This window comes from Erinaceus europaeus, unplaced genomic scaffold (genome assembly GCF_950295315.1).
Source record: "Erinaceus europaeus unplaced genomic scaffold, mEriEur2.1 scaffold_860, whole genome shotgun sequence".
Taxonomy (NCBI): domain Eukaryota; kingdom Metazoa; phylum Chordata; class Mammalia; order Eulipotyphla; family Erinaceidae; genus Erinaceus; species Erinaceus europaeus.
This window is the reverse complement of record NW_026648011.1, coordinates 29,856-54,135: the sequence shown is the minus strand read 5'-3', so window position 1 is coordinate 54,135 and position 24,280 is coordinate 29,856. Positions and strand designations below refer to the sequence as shown.

At 49.7% G+C, this 24,280-nt stretch overlaps 1 protein-coding gene across 1 annotated transcript; it reads left to right on the top strand.

The window, feature by feature from the left end:
- Nucleotides 1–864: 864 nt before the first annotated feature.
- Nucleotides 865–22,491, top strand: LOC132536577 (tyrosine-protein phosphatase non-receptor type 21-like; the record flags this gene model as incomplete). The annotated part of the gene is made up of 9 exons (XM_060184630.1): nucleotides 865–1,014; nucleotides 2,077–2,155; nucleotides 2,986–4,352; nucleotides 10,361–10,492; nucleotides 12,901–13,122; nucleotides 15,591–15,719; nucleotides 15,892–16,126; nucleotides 18,728–18,888; nucleotides 19,899–22,491. Coding segments are annotated over 9 exons (2,604 nt in total), but the record flags the coding sequence as incomplete, so codon positions are not given.
- Between the last annotated feature and the right edge of the window lie 1,789 nt (nucleotides 22,492–24,280).

The following is a 24,280-nucleotide window of genomic DNA, read 5'->3' as shown; positions in this document are numbered from 1 at the left end:
CTACCTGGCCCCACGCACACTGTAGTGTGTACGCTTAGCCAGATGTGCCACTACCTGGCCCCACGCACACTGTAGTGTGTACGCTCAGCCAGGTGTGCAGCTACCTGGCCCCACGGAAATAGTTTTGTAAAAATGGCCACAAGCTATTAGCTTTAAAGTGCTAAGAATAGTATTACTTTGTGAGACATCAAACCGAAAGTGGTTAGTTTCTCTGGCTAAGTGGATTGAGTGTGGTGATCATGGATATTTCTAGTAAGGAGACTGTGCTTAATGAAGGAAGTACAAATTCCGGATTGGCCACCGTTACGCTACAGACATCTCTCCAGTGTGGTCTGGTGAAGAGAAGGCGCCCTCTCCGTCACTGTGGTCACCCTCTCGAGACTGACTGAGCATGGAGGTGGCCGTGCTAAACCTGGCCTACAGGAGAGACACATTTGCCCAGAGTCTGGTGTCCCCTGGGATAAGTGTGTGGTTACCCCCTTTCCCCTCTGTGTATGTTTATGGGTTTTACCTGAGGCGAGGGGAGAGTGAAGCTGGTCCTGCCTCATCCCCCATGCAGCCCAGGTGTTGTTAGCTCCAGAGGAAGCTCAAACGCTGAGAACTCTGGGAGCAGGGAAGGGACAAGGGCCCCAAGTGAGGACCCTTGCTTTCTCTAATGGACAATTAGATTAGTTTCTTTCCCCCCTCTCCACTTAAATTTTCCTTCCTTCCTCCATCTCTTCCTTTCTTTTGTAAGATTGTATTTATTGTATACCGGGGATAAAAACTTGGACTGTCATGCTTGAGAGTCCAGTGCTCTATCAACAGCATCACCTCCCAGACCACTGCTTTTTTTTTTTTTTTTTAGAAGATTTATCATCTTAGCTTTTTAATTCTTCTGGTAGTTTTAGTAAAAAGAGAGAGAAGGAGATTAAGAGTGGAACATGTCCTCAAAGACGGGTCTTATTTTTCAGGCAAACTCAGACCGTTTCTCTGAACCTGATCAGGAGGAGGTCATCTTCAAGGATGTCACTGGTAAGAGGGAAGGAAAACACAGCTTCCCAGATGAAGTATTTTTAGAAGGTGTTAATTTTTCAGTTTAAATCACTATGCAGTTATTATAGTTATTTTGAATCAAAGAAATAATTTTTTTCTCATTGATACAACCTGATAAGTATGTATACACACACACAGTATTTATGATATTGCAGACAATTAAAGTCTGTGGTGTTAACTAAATCGTAAAGATTTAATCGAGAGCAATCAGAACTTAACTGATTTTGCGCAACAAGATTAAATATTAAATTCATTAAATATACCACATAGCAAGATTCTTATAGCCAAATGTTCATGTATGAATTCAGAAATTTTTATCAATTGCTTTTGAATTCCTTTTATTTTTTTCTTTCTATTTTATTAGATAAGACAGAGAGAAATTGAGAGGAGGGAAGGGAGAGAAAGATAGACATCTGCAGACCTGCTTCATTTCTTGTGAAAATTCCCCCCTGTAGGTGAGAAACAGTGGCTCTAACCCACGTGGGGCAAGGTTTGCCCTCAACCAGATGTGCCCCCACCGGCCCCTTCTATCAGTTACTTCTGTGTGGCTATGGCTTGTTTTCTTGCACTGTCTGATATCAACACTTTGGACCTTGACATTGACATTCTGGGAAATACCCAGATGGCAGAAGCAGAGAGAACTATGGGGCCTTTTCAATTCATGCAATTTTTCCATGCATAGTATATTTAACTCCTTAAGAAGGGTTCATTTTAATCAATTAATTAGATAGAGACATCAAGACATTGAAAGAGGAGGGGGGAGGTAAAGAGGAAAAGAGAGAGGAGAGGAGAGAGAGTACGAGAGAGCGCTACAGACTGCTTGACCAGTCATGAAGCTTTCCCACCTACAAATGGGAACAGGTGACTTGAACCCAGATCCTTGCACACTGTAACATGTGCTCTCCACATGTGTCACCACCACCCGGCCCCCTCTTAAGAAGAAGTGGTTAACTGAAAAGAAAGAAACCAGCAGAGACTGACTTTCCATCTGCCATGCATCGAGTATTTTAACCATCTGCAACTTTCTGTTCTTACTCTAAGCCGCAGCGGTATGTGATGCCTCCTCCTCCCCAGCTGCATTACAACGGACACTACACAGAGCCCTACACTTCCTCCCAAGGTAACACACATGGTCTCTGAAATGCCAGATAGAACTGTCTGAACAAACTGATGTGATTAAGAGATCCTGAGGGCAAAAGAGTCTTTGGCTGACGTTCTGTGTGGCCTGAGAGATGGTGCAGGTTTGATCCCCTGCACCATACAAGCCAGAGCTGAGCAGTGTTCTAGCGGAGAAACAAACTAACAAACATTAAAACGAAATAAATAAAACTTAAAAGGGAACAAATACTCAAATACATTGTATATCGATATACACTTTTTGCATTTGATTATGTTTGTTTCGGACAGAGATAAAGAGAAACTTTGTCTGCGGGTGTCGGGCAGTAGTGCTGTGGGTTAAGCGCAAGTGGTGCAAAGCGCAGGGACTGGCGTAAGGATCCCGGTTCGAGCCCCCGGCTCCCCACCTGCAGGGGAGTCGCTTCACAGGCGGTGAAGCAGGTCTGCAGGTGTCTGTCTTTCTGTCTCCCTCTCTGTCTTCCCCTCCTCTCTCCATTTCTCTCTGTCCTGTCCATCAACAATAACAACAACAACAGAGATAAAACAACAAAGGCAACAAAAGGGAAAAATATAGCCTCCAGGAGCAGTGGATTCCTGGTGCAGGCACCCACCCCCAGCGATAACCCTGGAGGCCAAAGAAAAGAGAGAAACAGAGAGGGAGAGAGAACGAGAGACACCTGTAAGCTTGCGTCAGGGTTCAGGAAGCTTCTTCGCCCCACCAGCGGGGCGTGGGGACCGGGGTCTTGAACCCGGGCCCTTGCTCACTGGAATGCATACACTCCACCAGGCACACGGCCTGGCCTCTTAAGCAGACTGGTTGCTTCATCCCCCCAGATAACCTGTTCGTCGCCAGCCAGAACGGCTACTACTGCCACTCGCAGACCAGCCTGGACCGCGCGCAGATGGAGCTGAGCGGCCGTCTGCGCAACGGCAGCGTGTACAGCGCGCACAGCACCAGCTCGCTCAACAACCCGCAGCCCTTCCCGCAGCCCTCCCCCGTGTCCTCGAACCCCAGCATCACCGGCAGCGACGTCCTGCGGCCCGACTACCTCCCCTCGCACCGCCACAGCGCCCTGATCCCGCCGTCCTACCGGCCCACCCCCGACTACGACACGGTCATGAAGCAGCTGAACCGCGGCCTGCAGCCCGCCGCCCGCCACAGCCACTCCCTGCGCAACCTCAGCCTGGGGGGCTCGCACCCCTGCAGCCGGGCCGCCCTGGGGTACAGCCAGCCCGAGATCCGCGAGCACGTGCGGGGCCCCGGCCCGCAGCCCCTCTACCCCTTCGGCCTGAGCTTCCATAGCCAGTCGGCCTCCCCGCACCCGGCGGAGCGCAGGCCCGTGCTGGGGGCGGTCAGTGTGCCCGAGCTGACCGATGCCCAGCTGCAGGCCCAGGACTACCCGGGGGGCAACATCCTGGGCACGCAGGTGTACCGCCCGCCGCCGCCCTACCCGGCCCCGCGGCCGGCCAACAGCACCCCCGACCTGTCCCGCCACCTGGACGGCGGCAGCAACCCCGATCTCATCACCCGGCGCGTCCACCACTCGGTGCAGACCTTCCAGGAGGACAGCCTGCCCGTGGCCCACTCCCTGCAGGAGGTGAGCGAGCCGCTCACGGCTGCCCGGCGGGCCCAGCTGCACAAGAGGAACAGCATCGAGGTGGCCGGCCTGGCCCACGGCCTGGAGGGCTTGCGGTTCAAGGAGAGGACCATGTCCGCCTCGGCCGCCGACGTGGCCCCCCGGGTCCCCTCTGCCGGCTCCCAGCCCAGCGTGGCCCAGCCCGACGGGCAGGACAGCCTCCTGGGCTACGGCCACAAGAAGTCACTCTCCGATGCCACCATGCTGGTGCACAGCAGTGAGGAGGAAGAGGACCTGGAAGAGGACGTGGGCCTGCGGGGGGCGCTGTCCCCTCACACCCAGGGTGGCTACCCCCAGGACCCGCAGCTTGACTACCCCGTCCCAGTGGTGGCCGGGCCCCTGCACATCCTGGAGCCCCAGCTTCATGTCCCAGAGGCCGAGAAGAGGCCCAGGGAGGGCAGCCCCGGGTCCCGCAGGGATGGGGTGCTGACCCCCTGCATGTCTGAGTCGGACCTCACCACGTCCGGGCGGTACCGGGCCAGGAGGGACTCTCTGAAGAAGAGACCCGTGTCCGACCTCCTCTCCGGGAAGAAGAGCATCGTGGAGGGGCTGCCGCCACTTGGGGTGAGTATTCTTCTTGGTCTCTGTCTCTTCTTTTGAATTTGTTAGAGACAGAATGAAAGAGACCGGAGCTTCCTTCAGCGTGGAGTGGGAGCTGGGCTTCGTCCTGGGGCTACACATGCCGGGCAGCGCACTGTCCAGTTGAGGGATTTGGCAGGCCTTTCCGGCTCTTTTGTTTTCGCCTCTAGCTTCCCTCCCAGCACGCGTACCTGCATGTTTGACTCCACACTTGGCTCACCTGGGACATTTTGAACCATCATTGGAGCCCTTCTTAGTGCGTCTGCGGCAGCCATGGGGCTTGATTAGAATGTCACTCAATTTCTTTCTTTTTTTTTTTTTTAATTAATTTTTTAAAAATCTTTATTTATTGGATAGAGACAGCCAGAAATCAAGAGGGTGATAGAGAGGGAGAGAGACAGAGAGACACCTGCAGCCCTGCTTCACAAAGCATTCCTCCTGCAGGTGGGGGCCGGGGGCTCGAACCTGGGTCTTTGTACATTGTAATATGTGCGCTCAGCCAGGTGCACCACCTCCCGGCCCCAAATTTCACTCATTTTCTAGAAGAGATAATGTGTTTGATGCAATGGCAAGGCCAAGGCTTGGATTCTGTGCGAAGGAAAAGAAAGAATGAAATATTTCACGAACGCAGATGAAGGAAAAGGAAGTAAGGGTTTTATACATCCCCGGGCAAGTTCTCTGACATTGGGCTTGACGTCTGAGCTTGAACTGCAGGGAGGGCCGTGACCTCTGAGGGCTGGAGAGAGATTTGGGTATTGCAGCTGAAAACCCCAGAGTGCCAGTCTTCAGTTTTTACTTTTTTAAAAGGTTCATTTATGGGGCCGGCAGTAGCAGGTTAAGCGCACGTGATACGGAGCGCAAGGACCGGGGTAAGAGTCCTGGTTTGAGTTCCCCCTCTCCCCAGCTCCCCACCTGCAGGGGGTCACTTCATAAGTGGTAAAGCAGGTCTGCAGGTATCTATCTTTCTTCCCCCCTCTGTCTTCCCCTCCTTTCAATTTCTCTCTGTCCTATCCAACAACAACAAGGGCAACAAAATGGAAAAATATGGCCTCCAGGAGCAGTGGATTCCTAGTGCTGGCCCCAGCGATTACCCTGGAGGCAAAAAAAAAAAATCATCCATTTACTTGTTTGTTTTTACTGCTTGGACTCAGCAGACACTGAATCCATCTCTTCCAGTGACTACTTTTTTCCTTTTCCCCTTTCTATTTTTTATATGCTGGGACAGAGAAATTGAGGGAGGAGGGGAAGTAGAGAAGGAGAAAGATAAACACCTGCAGACTTCCTTCACTGCTTTTGAAGCTTCTCCCCTACAGGTGGGAAGCAGGAGCTTAAGCCAGGGTCCTTGCACATGGTCACGTTGCTCTCATCAGGCGCTCCGTCGCCCCCCCCCCCCCCAGTTTATTTAATGACTAAGGTGAGAAAGAGGGAGAGAGAGCCAGAGCATTACTCTGGTACCAGGGAGTCCATGCAGACCCTCATGACTTTCAGTCTAGAGCTCTAGCCACCAAGCTTCCTGGGGGGCTGCAAAGCCCTGCTTCCTCCAGAGGAAGGTGAGATGCAGGAGCCGGGCGACAGCTCACCTGGTAGAGAGCACGCTTCGCTTTGTGTGAGGACCCAGGTTCCAGCCCTGAGGACCCAGGGAAGGTCTCTTGTAGACATAACGCTTTCGGCTACCCAGCAGCAGCTGAGCACTTGTGGCTTATTTCAAACAAAATGAGGAAGCACACATGGCCCTTGGCTGCCATCTCCTGTGCCTAGCATGGCTCCTCTGCCAGGTCTTGACAAAGGCTTGTTGCTAGGCCCCTTCTACAGCCGAGGAAATAAGCCTAAAGATAATCTCCAGCGCCACACAACTGAACTGAAATTTTATTTTATATTTTCTTTCACAGCACTCTGGCCAAGCACAAGCGTGATTCCACTACTTCATGGCTGTTGTTTTCTTTTTACTTCAGATGGAGAGGGGTAGAGAGAGACAGAGACAGAGAGGGACAGAGAGAAAGGAGGTAAGAGAGAAGAGGCAAAGACAGTGCCCTTCGTGGAGCGCCCCTGAGGTGTGTTGCTGGGGTTTGAGCCCAGGCTTTGTGCATGTCAGAAACACACTGTGCTGGCTGAACTGTCTCCTGGTCCTACACTTGAATTTGAAACCCATGTTGCTTATCTGTAACCATAGTCTGTTAGGTTCTGCAAAAAGCTAAAAACAAAACAGACAAACAAACCTGCCTATTATGTTTATGTGGGACCTAACGTTTCCCCCAAATGACAGTTATTTTGCGTGTAGCCTGATATTCAGGTCTCTGCTGGTTTTATTTGCCACCAGGGATTTTGCTCAGACCTGGTACCTACAGGATGACTCCACCGTTCCTGTAGGCCATTTTTCCTTTGATAAAGAGCCAGAGATAGAGGCCAGGCAGTGACGCACCTGGCTGAGCACTCACATCACAGTGTTCAAGGACCCAGGTTCAAGCCCCTGGCCTCCACTTGCAGGGGGAAAGCTTCACAAGTGACTAAGCAGGACTGCAGGTCTCTCTCTCTCTCTCTTCCTCTTTCTCTCTCTCTCTCTCTCTCTCTTTTCCACCCCCTCCTCACCTTTTGGTTTCTTTTTTTTTTAAAAAAGCCAGAGACAGAGGTAGAGAGAGTGAGGGGGGAGAGACACACAGCATACATCATGCCTTGTGCTCCAGTGGGATACTGGGGTTTGAACCTTCGTCCTTGTGTGTGGTAATGTGCTCTGCTGGGTAAACTGCCCCCTGCTCTCTGTGTAAGTGACATAGAAACAGCCAGAGCCCAGGCTCAAGACACTGGTTACCAGCCACAGAGGCTGACATGGTTTCATCTTGGTTGCTCGCTGTGCTGCTAGGGTTTTCCCAGGGTGTCACACTGACCAGGCCTGCGTCACCTCCCCTGCCCTGTATGTCTTGAATGGGACCTTATAGGTTCCATGGAATCCTAAAGCCATGATGCATTTGGTTCTCTGAAAATGCCAGTTGTCACTCAACGACCTCTGAGTCCAACCGTCCTGATGGAATCGAACAAACACCTGGCTTTGGCTTCTGCTTACCGGACGTGAAGGGCAGCTGTATCAAGGCGAAAGGTGCATGCAGAACTTTCGAGTGGAATCTCCTGGGACGGCATCCAGTTTCCCTAGTTCTAGTTCCCTCAGCTGTTTCCCAGAAGTTCTGCTCAGTGTCCTGACCCTTCCTGGGTCAGCAATGCAGATCCCTATCTTACAGTGCTGGTCACCCCTTCTCTGCCTTAGTGACCTGCACTCCACACTAGATGGTAATGCAGATCCCTGTCTTACAGCGCTGGTCACCCCTTCTCTGCCTTAGTGACCTGCACTCCACACTAGATGGTAACGCAGATCCCTATCTTACAGCGCTGGTCACCCCTTCTCTGCCTTAGTGACCTGCACTCCACACTAGATGGTAATGCAGATCCCTGTCTTACAGTGCTGGTCACCCCTTCTCTGCCTTAGAATTAATGTGACCTGCGCTCCACATTAGATCGTAAGCAAATTTTTTTTTCTTTTTCCTCCAGTTGTTGGAACTCTGTTCCACCGCTTCTAGTTGTCATTTTATCCTTTCTTTTCTTTTTTTCCTGTTTTATTTGATAAAACAGAGAGAAATTGAAAGGGGAAGGGGAGATGGAGAAGAAAGAGACCTGCAGACCTGCTTCACCCCTTGTGAGGCATCCCCCCTGCAGCTGGAGAGCGGGGGCTTGAACCGGGGTCACTGTGCATAGTCCTGTGTGCGCTTAACTGGTGCACCACCACCCAGATGCCTTATAAATCAGATGGTGCAGCAAAGCTGATTCTAATGGGCAGTTTACTTTAACTCTTAGTTCCATGTATTGGGTTGTCAGAAAAAGCTATGAGGGATTTTTTTGTGTTTTCTATGAAGAGGACCCCAGACCATTGAGGGGCCAGTGTTTGTAGGTGAGGCCATATGGGGCAGAAAGTGCTCAGTCCATATTGAACCTGTCACTGTGCATTTAACTTCATGAGGCCCCAGAAGGGAAAAGTCCAGCCCCTCTCACCCCTTCATAGTCACTCAGGGTTGCCGGTATCTTGTTTAAGTCTTAGAACAAACTGTCTGATGCCAACTGAAGTTATAGACGCCTAGTGTTAATTAGCCACAGCGAAACAATTTGCAGATAAGCTGCGACCTTTGCGAATTCTCCACCCAGCTCCACCTCCAGAGAGCTGATTGCTATCTGCTTTGAGTGTTCCAACTGACTCGAGTCTAGTTACACACTCAGTATTTTTTTACTTTCTTATGTTTTACTTGTTTATTGAATTGAGACAAAAAGAAGGGAAGGAGATTGAGAGGAGGAGGCGGGGGGGGGGGGGGCGGCAGAGGCCTCCAGCACTGCTTCACTGCTTGTGAAGCAACCCCCTGCAGGTGGGGAGCTGGGGTCTCGAACCGGGATCCTTGAGCTGGTCCTTGCGCTTTGCCCCATGTGTGCTTAACCCCCCAGGAAAGGAGTATTTGTAGTGTGGAATCTGACACTGCATCTCAGTTCAGAGTGACACCCACTAAAACACTTCCCTTCCTCCAATCACTTGTTAGATATTTGTTAGGACACCTCTTATGCATAAGCTAGGAACCTGGAATTTTATTTTATTATTTTAAAAAATATTCTTAAGTGACTTTTTTTTTTTTTAACCAGAGCACTGATCAGCTTGGGCTTTTGGTGGTGCTGGGGACTGAACTTGGGACTTTGGAGCCTCAGGCATGAGAGTCTGTTTGCATAACCATTATACTGTCTCCCCCTACTGTATTGATTTTATTTTATTTTAAAGAGAGAGCTACAGAGAGAAAGATCAGAGCACTGCTGGATTATGGTGGTGCTGGGGATCGAGTCTGGGACCTCAGAGCCTCAGGCAGGAATATCTGTTTGCAGAACCATGATGCTATCTCCCCAGACCAGGGTCCTGGATTTTAACCCAAACAGAAACCTCTTAATGTCCATCTCCCTCCTTCCCTTTCTCCCTGGCTGATAGGACTTGGGAATCAAGCTGACTTCTTTGGAGGTAGAAGTGAGAAAAGCTTTTCTGTTGAAGGGAGTCACTGTCACGCCCTCATTTTCATCAAGGCTTCTGAGGAGCCGCTGAATGCGAGCGACTTCACCTGTGTGGGCTTGAGGAAGAAACTCTTCAACTTTGACAGTAACCTTAGGAAACACCTGCATTCAAGAGGCAGATTCTGCTGGTGCCCTCTTGTGTATATTTTAGACCCCGTTCTCCTGGCTTCATAACCGAGACTACCATTCTGTTTTACCGTCCTTTAACTACGTGATCGTTTCAATAGGTGCGGTGATCTAGCCCAGGACCACAAGTTTGCAGCAGGCTAGAGCAGAGCAGAGCAGAGAGAGAAATGGCAGACAAGTGCATACTTTCTTCCCCTGAATGACTTGAAGATCCAGAAGAGTCAGAGCCAGGGCATTGCTGCTCTCTCCAGGCCGACCCTCAACTTTTCGAGAAAGGAGAGAGTGAGACGGGGCTCAAAAGCTGGGTCACATGCACAACAAGGCTGGTGCCCTGCGGTGAGCTATCTTACTAGCACTGAGCAATTCACACTAAAGACTAAAAGCACAGTGAAGTCACTGCGGGAGAAACCCCTTGTTGTGACCACAGGTGATTTCTGGGTGTCCCAGGATGGAATGCTGTCTGCCAGGAAGCCTCGCCTTTTATTACAACACAGCCTCTTGGAACCAGTCACGTTTCATAACCTCTATCACGGAGTCTTATCAGGGCTGTGACCATGAAAGGAATGTCCTCCTCCTCCTCCTCCTCCTCCTCCAGCCTCTGTTCTCCTGAAGGAGAGTAACCTCCCCTATGGCTGCTGGCGAGTGAACACTCCTTCTGTCTCTAGCTCCGTCCGCCGAGATTTCTATTATTTATCATTGTTATTATTTCAGGGGTGTGTGTGTGTGTGTGTGTGTGTGTAGTATATTTGTGTATATTTCACATGTCCATGCAAATACCTTCATAGGGAATGAAAAAGAGGGATGCCAAAAAAATCGGTCCTCTCAAGTTGGCGGCCCTGAATGGACTCTCCCTGTCGCGCCTGCCTCTACCAGATGGAGGGAAGGAAGTGACCAATCAAGCCACCAACGATGAGAGGGTACGTATGTACGTGTGGGGCCCTGGAGCGTAGGTGGGCTGACTGCCTGTGGTGGGGGCCCAAGTCTCTGTAATCAGGGTCTCAGAATGGGGGACAGTGGGCACCTCAAGTCTTGACAGATCATTTCAGTCTGAAGTTGGGTAGGATTTTGTTTGTTTGTTTGTTTTAGAATGCTGTTTAAAACTTTCTCTTTTTTTTTTGTAAATTTTTTAACACTTTTGTAAATAAATTTTTATGATTTTTTAAATATTTATTTATTTATGTATTTATTTTCCCTTTTGTTGCCCATGTTGTTTTATTGTTGTAGTTATTATTATTGTTATTGATGTTGTCTGTTGTTGGATAGGACAGAGAGAAATGGACAGAGAGGGGAGAGAAAGATAGACACCTGCAGACCTGCTTCACCACCTGTGAAGCGACTGTCCTGCAGGTGGGGAGCCGGGGGCTCGAACCGGGATCCTTAGGCTGGTCCTTGCGCTTTGTGCCACCTGCGCTTAACCCGCTGCGCTACTGCCTGACCCCTTGTTTATATCTTTCTTCCAACCCTCTGTGACAGTCTTGATTTTTAAATTTCATTTATTTATTTTATTTATTTTTTATATTGCCAACTGGGTGCCTGCACAGTGAATTCACTGCCCCCCCGTAGTCACTTAATTTTTTTAAATTTTTTTGATAGAGATCAAGGAAATTAAGAGGGAAGGGGGAGATGAGGAAGAGGAGAAGGAGAAGGAGAAAGAGAGATGCTTGCTACACTGCTTTACCGCTCATGAAACTCTTTCCCACCAGGTGGGGATGAGGGGCTTGAATCCAGGTGCTTTTATGTGGTAATGTGTGTGCACTTCTTCTTCTAGCATTTGCCCTTTTTCCGTAGCCAGTCAGCAGCGTCAGGTTGAGCCTGATGTCAAGTTTCGAGACCTCCTTTGAATCTGGAGAGGTGGCAGTCGTTGACTATGTGGGTCATAGTCTGTCTGGAGCCGCAGGGGCAGTTCGGGTCGTCTCTGGCTCCCCAGCGATGGAACATAGCGGCGCACCGGCCATGGCCTGTTCCATAGCGATTGAGGAGGGCCCGATCATAACGTGCTAGGTCAAAGCCAGGTTGACACTTGCAGGGGTCTGTGATGAGGTACACACTGCCCAGGCTCAAGATTCTTCCCCCTTCCCAAGAGAGAGAGAGAATGAAGGTGACCACAGCACTGAAGCTTCCTAAAATGCAGTGGGGTCCAGGTTTGAACCTGCGCTGTGCAGATGGAGAAGCATTGCACTGTCTGAGTGCTTAAGGTGTCCAGCTTTGCCGCTGTCTGTCTGTCTATAGAAGCAGTCATCACCCAGGGGCCGCTGCATTGCCCAAGTGGACATTCTGTTTTTTCTTTTTTTGATGGCAGTTACTGAATCTTTCACAATTTCTTTCACAATTTCTTCTGTGACCCAAACTGTATGTGCCATAAGGTTTCATAATCTCGAAACCAAACAGGCAGGACTTTCTGTGCTGAGCAAATATTAATTCGCATGCCATTGGATCTGGGTGATGGTTTCTAGTCGTAACTGTTTCCAGTCTTCCTTACATGGCACCAACTTTTAAAAGTCAGAGCATTTGTTTGTAAAGGCTGCAGTGGATTCCTTGTAGGACTGTTTTCTACACTGTTCCCTGATTCTTCAAGGTCACACCTCCAACCACAGACTTAGAGAAAATGAATTCAGCAGGTTGCTTGTGGATAAGTCTCACCACCAGAGCTTTTGATTTTGTTTAACTCTCATGACTGTATTTTGTTAAAAAGTGAACTTCAGCAGGCTGTGTAGTAGCACAGGGGGTTATAAACACACATGGCTTGAAGCACAAGGACTGGCATCAGGATCTCGGTTCGAGCTCCTGGCTCCCCACCTGCAAGGGGGTCACTTCACAAGCAGTGAAGCAGGTCTGTAGGTGTCTATCTTTCTCTGCCCCTCTCTGTCTTATCTAACAACAGCAATAACAATAATAACAACAGGGACAACAAAAATGGCCTCCAGGAGCAGTGGATTCGCTGAGCCCCAACTATAACCCTGGAGGCAAAAACAAAAAAAAGGTGAGCTTTTAGGGGCCTGGCGGTGCGCCCCTGGTTAAGCACATACATTACAGTGCACAAGGATCTGGGTTCAACCAGCTGGTCCCCACCTGTAAGAGGAAAGCTTCCTGAGTGATGAAGCAGGGTTGCAGGCTTCTATTCCTCTCCATCTCCCCCTCCTCTCACAATTTCTCTCTGTCTCTATCAAATAAAATTTTTTTAAAAATGTGAACTTTAGTGTCCCTTAGCATTTGCCACATATCTGCTACCCTAGTCTAGAGGCAGAGAACAAGACCTGAAACATAGCAGTCAGAAGTCCTGCTGGCGTGGCTGCCTTCCCATCATGCCACACATTCTGTCTTCCAGTGCAGAATCCTGGAGCACCGCCTGGAGCAGGGCGTGGTGTTCACGGAGTATGAACGCATCCTCAAGAAGCGCCTGGTAGGCGGCGAGTGCTCCACAGCTCGGCTCCCCGAAAACGCTGAGAGGAATCGCTTTCAGGACGTCCTTCCCTATGACGACACCAGAGTCGAGCTGGTCCCCACGAAAGAAAACAACACGGGTTACATCAACGCGTCACACATCAAGGTGAGGCCCGGGCACTGCAGTGAACAGAGTGTGGAATCTGCTGGGAGGAGGAGACATTTTTCCTATAGCGAGGCGATGAGTCTGTGTGGTCTCATGCTGCCTTTTATTCTCTGTCACTTTTTATTTAGTTTATGATCAATACCGAATGAGAGCAGTTTGATACCTGGGGCTTTTTCTAGAGACCTGCCTGGCACTTTGCTTGTGATACCTCAGTACCCCCAGAAGGGAGGGAGGAGCAAGGACCTGGGGGAGCCCAAGGGTGAGGCCCAGCACTTCTCCCCTCAGAGTCAGCACAGTGAGCTCTCTCTCACACTGGGCAATGGGAAGCGCAGGAATTCTGCATGTCTGGCTTTCTGTCCTCCCTCGGGTCTCTGAAGATCCATCTCTTACTTCTCTAGTCGTGAGAGACTGGACGAGTCTGGGGATGTGGGTTTTCTTCTCCTTTTATTTTATTATTACTATTATTTTGACCAGAGCACTACTCAGCTCTGGCCACTGGTGGTGTCAAGAATTATACCTGGGACCTCTTGTGTGCAAGTCCAGTGGTCTATCTCCCAAGTCACTCATTGTTGTTCTTGTTCTCCTTCTTCTTCAGCAGAGACATAGAGAGGGAGCGAGGAAGACTGAGAGAAATCACAGCACCGAAGCTTCCTTCAGACTTGCAACCTGTGTTGCGCACGCTATTTAAGTGTTCTGTTTTGCTGACCCTCTGTGTTTTTTTTCTGGTGTCCATATTATGAATCCACTGTCTTGGTGGCTATTCCCCCCCCTTTTTTTTATTTGGATAGGACAGAGAGAAATTGAGAGGGACAGTGACACTTGCAGACCTGTTTCACCGCTTGTGAAGCGACTCCCCCCTGCAGGTGGGGTGCCAAGGGCGCTCGAACCGAACCAGGATCCTTGAGCAGGTCCTTGAGCTTCACATTATGTGTGCTTAGCCCAGTGCTATTTATTGTTGATTTTGGATACAGATACGAGTTGATAGGGAAGGGGAGAGAGATACACCTGCAGCATTGTTTCACCACTTGTGAAGCTTCCCCACTGCATTTGGAGACCAGGGGCTTGAACCCAGGTCTTTGAGCACTGTAATATGTGCACTCAACTAAGTAAGCCACTGCCCAGCCCCTCTATATGCTTTTTATTACACACACACACACACACACACACACACACACACACACACACACTCACACTTCTCTGTAGGGACTCGTCCAGTCTCTCACGACTAGAGAAGTAAGAGATGGATCTTCAGAGACCCGAGGGAGGACAGAAAGCCAGACATGCAGAATTCCTGCGCTTCCCATTGCCCAGTGTGAGAGAGAGCTCACTGTGCTGACTCTGAGGGGAGAAGTGCTGGGCCTCACCCTTGGGCTCCCCCAGGTCCTTGCTCCTCCCTCCCTTCTTGTTGGCTGTGACCGTCGGTACCAGCCGCAGGGGCTGTGCCAGGTGCCGCTCTGAAGGGGCACACAGCTTATGACTCAGGCAGAGCGGTGCTGGGCCCAGGGTTCTCGAGTCAGGTGCTTGGGGGTTGGCTGCTGCTGGCACCAGATATTGGCGGGGCCCAGACTCAAGCCAGGTCTTGTGACTGCGACACAGGCATTTCAGTTATACCCACCTGTGCTCTGGAGACTGAAATTATAAACGGAAACTTACTCTTATTATTGCGGAAAAGCTTATGGTGGTGCAGAAATTGATGAATTGGAAACACTTCTTTTTTCCTTAATTACTATTATTATTTAAGGAGATATAGGGGGTCAGAACACTGTTGATCTCTGGCTTCTGGTGATTTTTTTTTTTTTTTAATATTGCTGTTTTCATTAAAGAAAAAAAGAACTACAGTGGCAGCAGCACTTCTACAGGAACACGGCCTTTTCTGTACTGGCTCACTTAGTCCTGATGACAGTCCTAATGGCATAGGCGATGTTTATATTTTTGTGAATGAGAAATGAGATTCGGAGTCGTTAAGGAGATTAGCCCAGACCATACAGACACAACGTGGCTTCAGTGTCCGAGAATAGGAATTGTATTGAGGACAAGGAATAGAAAAAGCCTTTCCTTCCCGTCCTTCCTTCCTTTAATTATTTTTAAACCTTTTATTTATTATTAGATAGAGACTGAGAGAAATTGAGAGGGGAGGGGGTGATAGAGAGGGAGAGAGACAGAGAGCCACCCGCAGCCCTGCTTCAGCACTTGTGAAGCTTTCCCCCTGCAGGTGGGGAGCCAGGGACTTGAACCCGATCCTGGTGCGGGTCCTTGTGCTTAGTAATATGTGTGCTTAACCTGGTGCGCCACTGCCCTGCCCCGAAAAAGCCTTTCTTTACTCTGCTGAGGGATTTGCTTTCCAGTCCTACCCTGGACATAAATATTAGCTCTCTTTCCCCATCTCTCTCTGAGAATCCCTCTCTCCCTCCCTCTCTCTTTCTCTCTCTCTTTCTCGCTGATTTTATGCTTGACCTTTCTGATTTCAGGTCTCCATCAGTGGGATTGGATGGGATTATATTGCCACGCAGGGACCCTTGCAGAACACCTGTCAGGATTTTTGGCAGATGGTGTGGGAACAGGGAGTTGCCATCATAGCCATGGTGACAGCAGAGGAGGTGAGTCTCCCGCACGTACCTGATTTCCTTGGCCCCAGAGGAACAGTTTTGGGTGGTCACAGGGCGGGGACCCCTGGCCTTCAGAGAGGAAGGCAGGGCAGGCCGGCTCCCGGGTTTCAGATACCGCGGAAGGGCTTCCTTTGGCTGTGTTTAGAGCTCTCATCTCTGACAGGAGGGCGGGAGGGAGAAGAGCTTTCGGTACTGGCCACGCCTCGGCTCCCGCCACAACACCGTCACCTATGGGCGGTTCAAGATCATCACCCGCTTCCGCACGGACTCGGGCTGCTATGCCACCACCGGGCTGAAGATGAAGCACCTGCTCACGGGGCAGGAGCGCACGGTGTGGCATCTCCAGTACACTGACTGGCCTGAGCATGGCTGCCCGGAGGACATCAAGGGCTTTTTATGTGAGTGTCTCGGCCATCCCTGAGGACAGGGAGGCGTGGGCTCCTCAAACCTTTCCTTGGACCTGGGGAATCATAGAGGACTTGGACCAGTTTGATCTTTAAATATTTTTAAAGAGTATTGTCTGTCTTTGATTTGAATAGAGACAGAAGTGGAGAGAGAGAGATGGAGATGGGGAGAGAGAGAGAGGGAGATGGGGAGAGAAAGAGAGGGAGATGGGGAGAGAGAGAGAGGGAGATGGGGAGAGAGAGGGAGATGGGGAGAGAGAGAGAGGGAGATGGGGAGAGAGAAAGAGGGAGATGGGGAGAGAGAGAGGGAGATGGGGAGAGAAAGAGAGGGAGATGGAGAGAGAGAGGGAGATGGGAAGAGAGAGAGGGGGATGGGGAGAGAGAAAGAGGGAGATGGGAAGAGAGAGAGGGAGATGGGGAGAGAAAGAGAGGGAGATGGGGAGAGAGAGAGAGGGAGATGGGGAGAGAGAAAGAGGGAGATGGGGAGAGAGAGAGGGAGATGGGGAGAGAAAGAGAGGGAGATGGAGAGAGAGAGGGAGATGGGAAGAGAGAGAGGGGGATGGGGAGAGAGAGGGAGATGGGGAGAGAGAGGGAGATGGGGAGAGAGAGAGGGAGATGGGGAGAGAAAGAGGGAGATGGGGAGAGAGAGAGAGGGAGATGGGGAGAGAGAAAGAGGGAGATGGGGAGAGAAAGAGAGGGAGATGGAGAGAGAGAGGGAGATGGGAAGAGAGAGAGGGGGATGGGGAGAGAGAGGGAGATGGGGAGAGAGAGGGAGATGGGGAGAGAGAGAGGGAGATGGGGAGAGAAAGAGGGAGATGGGGAGAGAGAGAGAGGGAGATGGGGAGAGAGAGAGAGGGAGATGGGGAGAGAGAGAGGGGGAGATGGGGAGAGAGAGAGGGAGATGGGGAGAGAAAGAGGGAGATGGGGAGACAGAGAGAGGGAGATGGGGAGAGAGAGAGAGGGAGATGGGGAGAGAGAGAGGGGGAGATGGGGAGAGAGAGAGGGGGAGATGGGAAGAGAGAGAGGGAGATGGGGAGAGAAAGAGGGAGATGGGGAGACAGAGAGAGGGAGATGGGGAGAGAGAGAGAGGGAGCTGGGGAGAGAGAGAGAGGGAGATGGGGAGAGAGAGAGGGGGAGATGGGGAGAGAGAGAGAGGGAGATGGGGAGAGAGAGATGGGGAGAGAGAGAGGGAGATGGGGAGAGAGAGAGGGAGATGGGGAGAGAGAGAGGGAGATGGGGAGAGAGAGAGGGAGGTGGGGAGAGAGAGAGAAAGGGAGATGGGGAGAGAGAGAGATGGGGAGAGAGAGAGAGGGAGATGGGGAGAGAGAGAGAGGGAGGGACGTGCAGCAGCGTTTCACTGCTTGTGAAGCTTCCCCCTTGCAGCTGGGGACCAGGGGCTTGAACCTGCGTCCTTCCTCACTGTAATGTGTGCACCACTGCCTGGCCCCTGGCTTCTTGGACTTACATTAAAATAAAGATTCTCAGTGCTTAGAGGAGGCTTCAAAGATCATTAATGTTTGTTATGTTTTTAAATTTTTTAATCTTTATTTGATAGAGACAGCTAGAAATTGAGAGGAAGGGGGAGACAGAGAGACACTTGCAACACTGCTTCACCACTTGTGAAGCCTTCCCCCCTGCAGGTGGGGACTGGGGCTCACACCTGTGTGTGTGTCTGTGTGTGTGTATACAAGGTATATATATATATAATCTTGGAAAGAGAAGCAAATTGAGAAAGAAGGAGAAGAGAGAGAGAAAGAGAGAGACAGATGCCTACAGCACTGCTTCATCACTTTTCTTCACGTGGAGACCAGGTCTTGAATTTGGTCTGGCTCTACCAGGTACCCCACCTAGCCCCCTAATAAGAAACTTTAAAAAAAGTACTTATTCCCTTTTGTTGCCCTTGTTGTTTTATTGTTGTGGTTATTATTGTTGTTGATGTCGTCATTTTTGGATAGGACAGAGAGAAATGGAGAGAGGAAGAGAAGACAGAGAGGGGGAGAGAAAGATAGACACCTGCAGACCTGCTTCACCACCTGTGAAGTGACTCCCCTGCAGGTGGGGAGCCGGGGGCTCGAACCGGGATCCTTAGGCTGGTCCTTGCGCTTTGTGCCACATGCGCTTAACCCGCTGCGCTACCGCCCGACTCCTGAAACTTAAAGAGAAAGCTTTATTAGTGACAGGAGAGAGCCCGAGCATCACTCTGGCATGTCACTTTGGGAGACGGAACTTAGGGCCTCATGCCAGGGCATTCATGGCTGTCGCCACTGCTCCACCTCCTGGTGCAGAAGGAGAAATTCAAAGTCAGATCTGGTAGCGCCAGTTCCCCGGGGAAGCTCCAGGGCTGTGGTCTCTGTCTCCCTCTCTGTCTGGGCATGAGAAAGTGGGCCTGTGGGGTCGTACATGCGTGAGGCCCCAACAGGCCCGTCGTGAGGAGAAGGCCTCAGGGTGGCCTCCCTCCCAGATGGTGTTGTAGGTGAGATCCAGGAGCCCCGGCTGGGTGAGTGGCTCGCACGGGGCCGCCACCACTGAGAGGCCCGGCCTGCCAGCCCGCCAGGCTCCTCCGCTGAGAGCCCTCTTGTCTTGTGCCCTTCGCAGCCTACCTGGAGGAGATCCAGTCGGTCCGACGCCACACCAACAGCACGAGTGAACCCAAGAACCCCAACTCCCCACTGCTGGTGCACTGCAGCGCCGGTGTGGGGAGGACTGGCGTGGTCATCCTGTCGGAGATCATGATCGCCTGTCTGGAGCACAATGAGGTGCTTATTCCCCCAGTGTGTGTGTGTGTGTGTGTGGTGTGTGTGTGTGTGTGTGTGTGTGCGCGCGCGCGTGCGCAAGCAAGAAGAAAAGGCACAAGACAGGCAGAGAAGGACCTAGTGGTTCAGTTGGTCTTTGTACACAACTTTCCTTGGGACCCTTCCCTTCCCTCCTTCCTTTCTTTTTTCTTTCCTCTTATTTTATTTTATTTTATTTTATTTTATTTTATTTTATTTTATTTTATTTTATTTTATTTTCTCCTGTCCTGTCCTGTCCTGTCCTGACCTGTCCTGTCCTGTCCTGTCCTGACCTGACCTGACCTGACCTGTCCTGTCCTGTCCTTCCCCTTCCCCTTCCCCTTCCCCTTCCCCTTCCCCTTCCCCTTCCCCTTTCCTTTCGTTTCCGTTCCTTTCTTTATGAAGAAAACAGGACAGAGAGAAAGAACCAGACATCACTCTGGTACATGTGCTGCTGGGGATTGAACTCAGGACTCTCATGCATTGAGAATCCAGTGCTTTATTCACTGTGCCACCTTCCGGGCCACCTTTCTCTTTTCTTTTAAAGATTTATTTATTTATTTTTACCAGAGCACTGCCCAGCTCTGGCTTATGGTGGTGCAGGGGATTGAACCTGGGACTTTGGAGCCTCAGGCATGAGAGTCTCTTTGCATAACCATTATGCTATCTTCTCTGACCCATGGGATCTTTTAGAAGCCTAGCTGTCTCCTAAGCAGATCCCATTTTATTTATTTATTTTGGAGTGGAGGGGCAGATTGAGAGAGAGAGACACCTGCAGCTCTGCTTCACTGCTCATGAAGCTTCCTCATTTCAGGTGGGGACTCAGAGACTCCTGCAGCTCTGCTTCACCACTCCTGAAGCCTCCCCCTTGCAGCTGGGGCCGGGAGGTTTGAACCCGGGTCCTCGTGCACGGTGATGTGTGTGCTCAGCCTGGTGCGCCCCACGGCAGGTTCCCTCTGACCTCTCTTGGCCTTTCTGCTGCTTCTCTCCCGTAGACCCTGGACGTGCCTAGGATGCTGGACTCGCTTCGGCAGCAGAGGATGATGATGGTGCAGACCCTCTGCCAGTACACGTTTGTGTACAGGGTCCTCGTCCAGTTCCTGAGGAGCTCCAGGCTCATCTAAGTCCCGCACGCCACCCACCACACGCACTTCCTTCCGGGGACACGTGTCAGGAGACATGTTCACAGCTGATTACAAGTCCCTGACTCCTGTTCCTCGTGTCTCCTCCACACTCGCCCCACCTGGCACCACAGGCGAGGATTTGGCGTCGGCGGCCCTGCCACAGCCCGTGGGACTGGCAGCACTCGCACACATTGTTTTGGGAGATTGTGTTTTTCCAGACAATTCTCTCAGCTCACTGAAGCTACGCTGGGCAATGCTGCAATCAGGAGGGTGCAGAGATGTTTATCCTGGACTTTTGAAGTTTTGATGGTGGAGTTTCACCTGAGGGATAAGAGACTTGGAGCTTTTGTGTTGAGACTGAACTTTCTTTGGAGGCTGGCCACCGACCAGCGACTTCTTTCTAATAACTTTGGATTGAAAACCATGTTACTAGCTTTTTTATTTGTAAACTACCTGGGTACTTACCAGTTCAGCCCCCGAACACAACTAAGAATCTAAAAAGTGTTATTTTAAAACCTTAGAAAGCATTTTTATATTCGAGAAAATTTTTTTAATTTAAAGATTCTATATTTTTCAAATAATACCTTCTATATTTTTCAAACAACAGTTCAGCTCACTAAGGTACTGAAGCGAGTCTCTTAAATGGGAATGAAGGCATATTATTTAAAGGGTCAGAGAAGAATCCGATTCACTTTTTTTTCTTTTCAGTATTACATGTAAACCTGAATCCTGAGTGTTTCTGTTGGTTGCGAATGAGATGGAAAAACCATTGCATAGGATGATCTTAAGCACTTTTTTTTGTTGAAAAAACGATGATAAATCTGAGTTGTATGAAAACTCAGATACGTGTTGCCCTGTAGACCCAACGATGGCAGTAACGATGATCGACTTTGTTTCTGAGGTGTTTTGGAAGAGACAGGAAAGGAAGGGCGTTGGAGGAAGCAGGATGGCCAGGACAAGAGGACGTGGGTGATGGTGACCACAGGATGCCTTGTCTCACACAAGCACAGTATTATCTCCACCGCCCAAGACACCCCCAGAGGTGGGTGTTCCCAGGGAACCAAGGCCTGTCACTCACTGTCAGTGACTCAGTTTCCTTGGAAGGGCTCACACCAGAGCTGTGCTCTGTAACACATCAAATTGAGTTTATTTTACTCTCACCCATTTTCCCCACCCAGCTTCCAGAGTCAGGGCCTCCTGCATTCATACACACTACTGTAGCTGGGTTGCATTTTTTCACCACAGAGTGTCCCCTGGTGCTGTGATACTTGCGTGGGGCGTTTGGTTTTGTTTTCTTCAGTGGAGCTTCACCGCTCCTGGCTGACTTTTGTGGGTAGAAAGATGGAGAGGCAGAGACAGCCGTGTCAAAGCTTCCCTCAGTGTGGTGGGGGGCGGGCTCGAACCTGGGTAGTTCCCACTGCAAAGCCAGTTCACTCTCCAAGCAACCTGTCTCGCCGGGCCTCCGCACGGCAGGACGTACACCTTTTTTATTTTCTCTTGGTTGAACGCAGGGGAGAATCGTTTTCCTTGTGTGTAAGTGGTACCTTTTTGCTGCTTTTTATAGAGATGGAGTGAAAGAGACCACAGCAGCACCAAAGCTGCCTTCGATGCAGTGAGGCCCAGGCTCGAACCTGGGACACAGACAGGCACGGCAAAACAACATGCTCTCCCGTTGAGCTCTCTCTCCAGCCCGCAGTACTTCAGTTTTCATTCCTCAGCCCCCTAGCTTCACCTGTGAGGTCAAGTTCAGGTATTGTCCGTCCTTCTGAGGCTGCTCCTGCAACATGCCAGATCTGGGGCTCCCCCATCCCCCTTCAGATGACAGCATCCGAGCCACGTCAGCTCCTAAAGCGGTGACAGGGAGGTGTGTGACAGGGAGGTGTGTGTTGTGGGCTGTGAGCTGGGCTTCCAGCAGTGAGGACCAGCCTAAGCTGACCTCACCCAGATGCCAGCCACCGAGGAGGAACGCTGAGAAGACGTTAACGAATGTGATAGTTGCCTGTTCTCATGTAGGGGACGACACATGAATTTTGAAATTGAAGTTGGTTATTCAAAGTGCTGTTTAGAGAACTACAGACCCAGGTGTCAATATTCAGAAGGATGTTTTTTTTTTTTCTGTTGTTATTTCCTGTCTCCAAACAGTTTTTAAGGAAGAGTTGGTGCTGCTGCTATTATTTTTTTTTCTTTGATGGTACTTTTTATTTTTTGAGTGCTCTTCTGTCAGATTTAAGCATAGTGAAATGGCGTCCCATCGACAAGAACAGTGTGAAACAACAATCTTAAGAGTAATATATATTTGTATTAATTTGACTAGGATTACCTATGAACTAAAATAGTTAAAATGTCATGTATTTGACACAGCATCAAAGACCTATGAAATTTTGGTCCCTGTTGAAATGTTAAAGTTTTCTAATTACAAGCAGTAGACATGGAAGTATTTCTGAATAAAAATAAATCTACATTATTGAACCTTGAAAATCACGTGGTTCACAGGAGTGGGTTGCGGAGCATTGCGGTCTCACTGGCTTACTTACGACAGGTGAATTGGGAACGTCATCTTCGACTGGACGTGTAAACGCTTCTTGTATCGGTGTCTTTTGGTTCGTTGACAACAATGCCGTGTCAAAAAATGACCACACAAAGCAACTGTACATTTCTCCAGAAACTAAGTGACAAACCAGTGTTTTCCACTGATGAACTTTGGCACCTGAGGCCCGTTTTCCTGATTAGTGGAGTCTTGATGAAAATATTCCCCTTGATAGTCCTGAGCCAAAAGGGTTCAATCTATAGCATCATGGGAGTGTTCGTTTGTAATTACTGTTGATTACTTCCTTCTGGAACATTTACTGTGAAGCGTTCAGAAAGCCATAGAATTTAGCCTTTCAAACCCTGGGTCAGCATTAAAACAGAAGCTGTACTTCTGCTTCCTTAGAAATTCCAGAAAGAGCAAAGTCTAGACACATAGAGAGTGTGTTGGTTAATGATAGGAACTAGCCAACTGTTGAGAGACTCTTCATCCAAGGAAGACAGTTATTTCAAATGGGCCATGTTAATGCGCACAGCATTAAAACACACACACACCCCACCTAGAGGCTTAGATGCGATTTATCAGGAATAGGTTTGAGATCTTCATGAACAAACGGAAAATGAATTACCGACTGTAAATCATTTAAAAAAATTAAAAGCAACACTTTTGGATAGAAGTATAGGAAATCTGCTTCCCATGGAGATTCAACGTGAAACGGATGAAAGCTCTTTCCGATTTGAAGTTTCTAAAAATCAACATGGGAAGTTCCTTTTTTGAGCTCAGGGATAGGTATAAAGAGCAGGATTACTCGGCACACTAGGAATCTGCCTGAGCAAAAGGTCAACTACGTGGATTTTTCGCATTCCCCATAGTTAAGGGCTCCATTTACCTTAATGCCTACCATTACCACTAGGAAAAACAAAATCAGGACTAGCCAGCTGTTTAAAGTCTTTGTCTGCTGGGGGCTGGGCTTTAGAAGGAGTCCTGGATTGTTACAGCGGCAGTTTTCTGTATATCATAGCAGTTCCCTAATAAAAAAAAAAAATCTGCTTTAAAAGTTGTTGTTGAGATATGGTGCAATCTCTCATTTTTGTAAACACACTTTTTAAAAAAAAATTGTACCTTTTATTTATTCATTCCCTTTTGTTGCCCTTATTGTTTTATTGTTGTAGTTACTGATGTCGTTGTTGGATAGGACAGAGAAAAATGGAGACAGGAGGAGAAGACAGAGAAGGGGAGAGAAAGACAGACACCTGCAGACCTGCTTCACCGCTTGTGAAGCGACTCCCCTGCAGGTGGGGAGCCGGGGGCTTGAACTGGGATCCTTACGCTGGTCCTTGCGCTTTGCACCACATGCGCTTAACCCACTGCACTACCACCCAACTCCCATAAACACACTTTTTAAGTGGGGTTTGACCTTGGCTTCTTTCCTGCCCCTCCCATCTCTGCCCCCAAAGTGCTAAGATTTAAGTTCTAAGTTATGTAGACCAAATGACCCAAACCTGCACCCCAGGAGAAGTTATTGGGCGAATCCTCTCTCTACTGCACCCTGGTGGTGAGATCAGAGGCCCTGGTGTGTGCTTTAGCTCTAACATACGTTTTTAACTTAGGGTTAACTTGCCATGACTCCAAAAACGTTTCAATAGTCAAATATCTTCCCTAGAGGAATTAAGACCTAGTTACAAAAGGATGAGTAAATCTGAACTTTCAGTCTGTAGATAGGTCA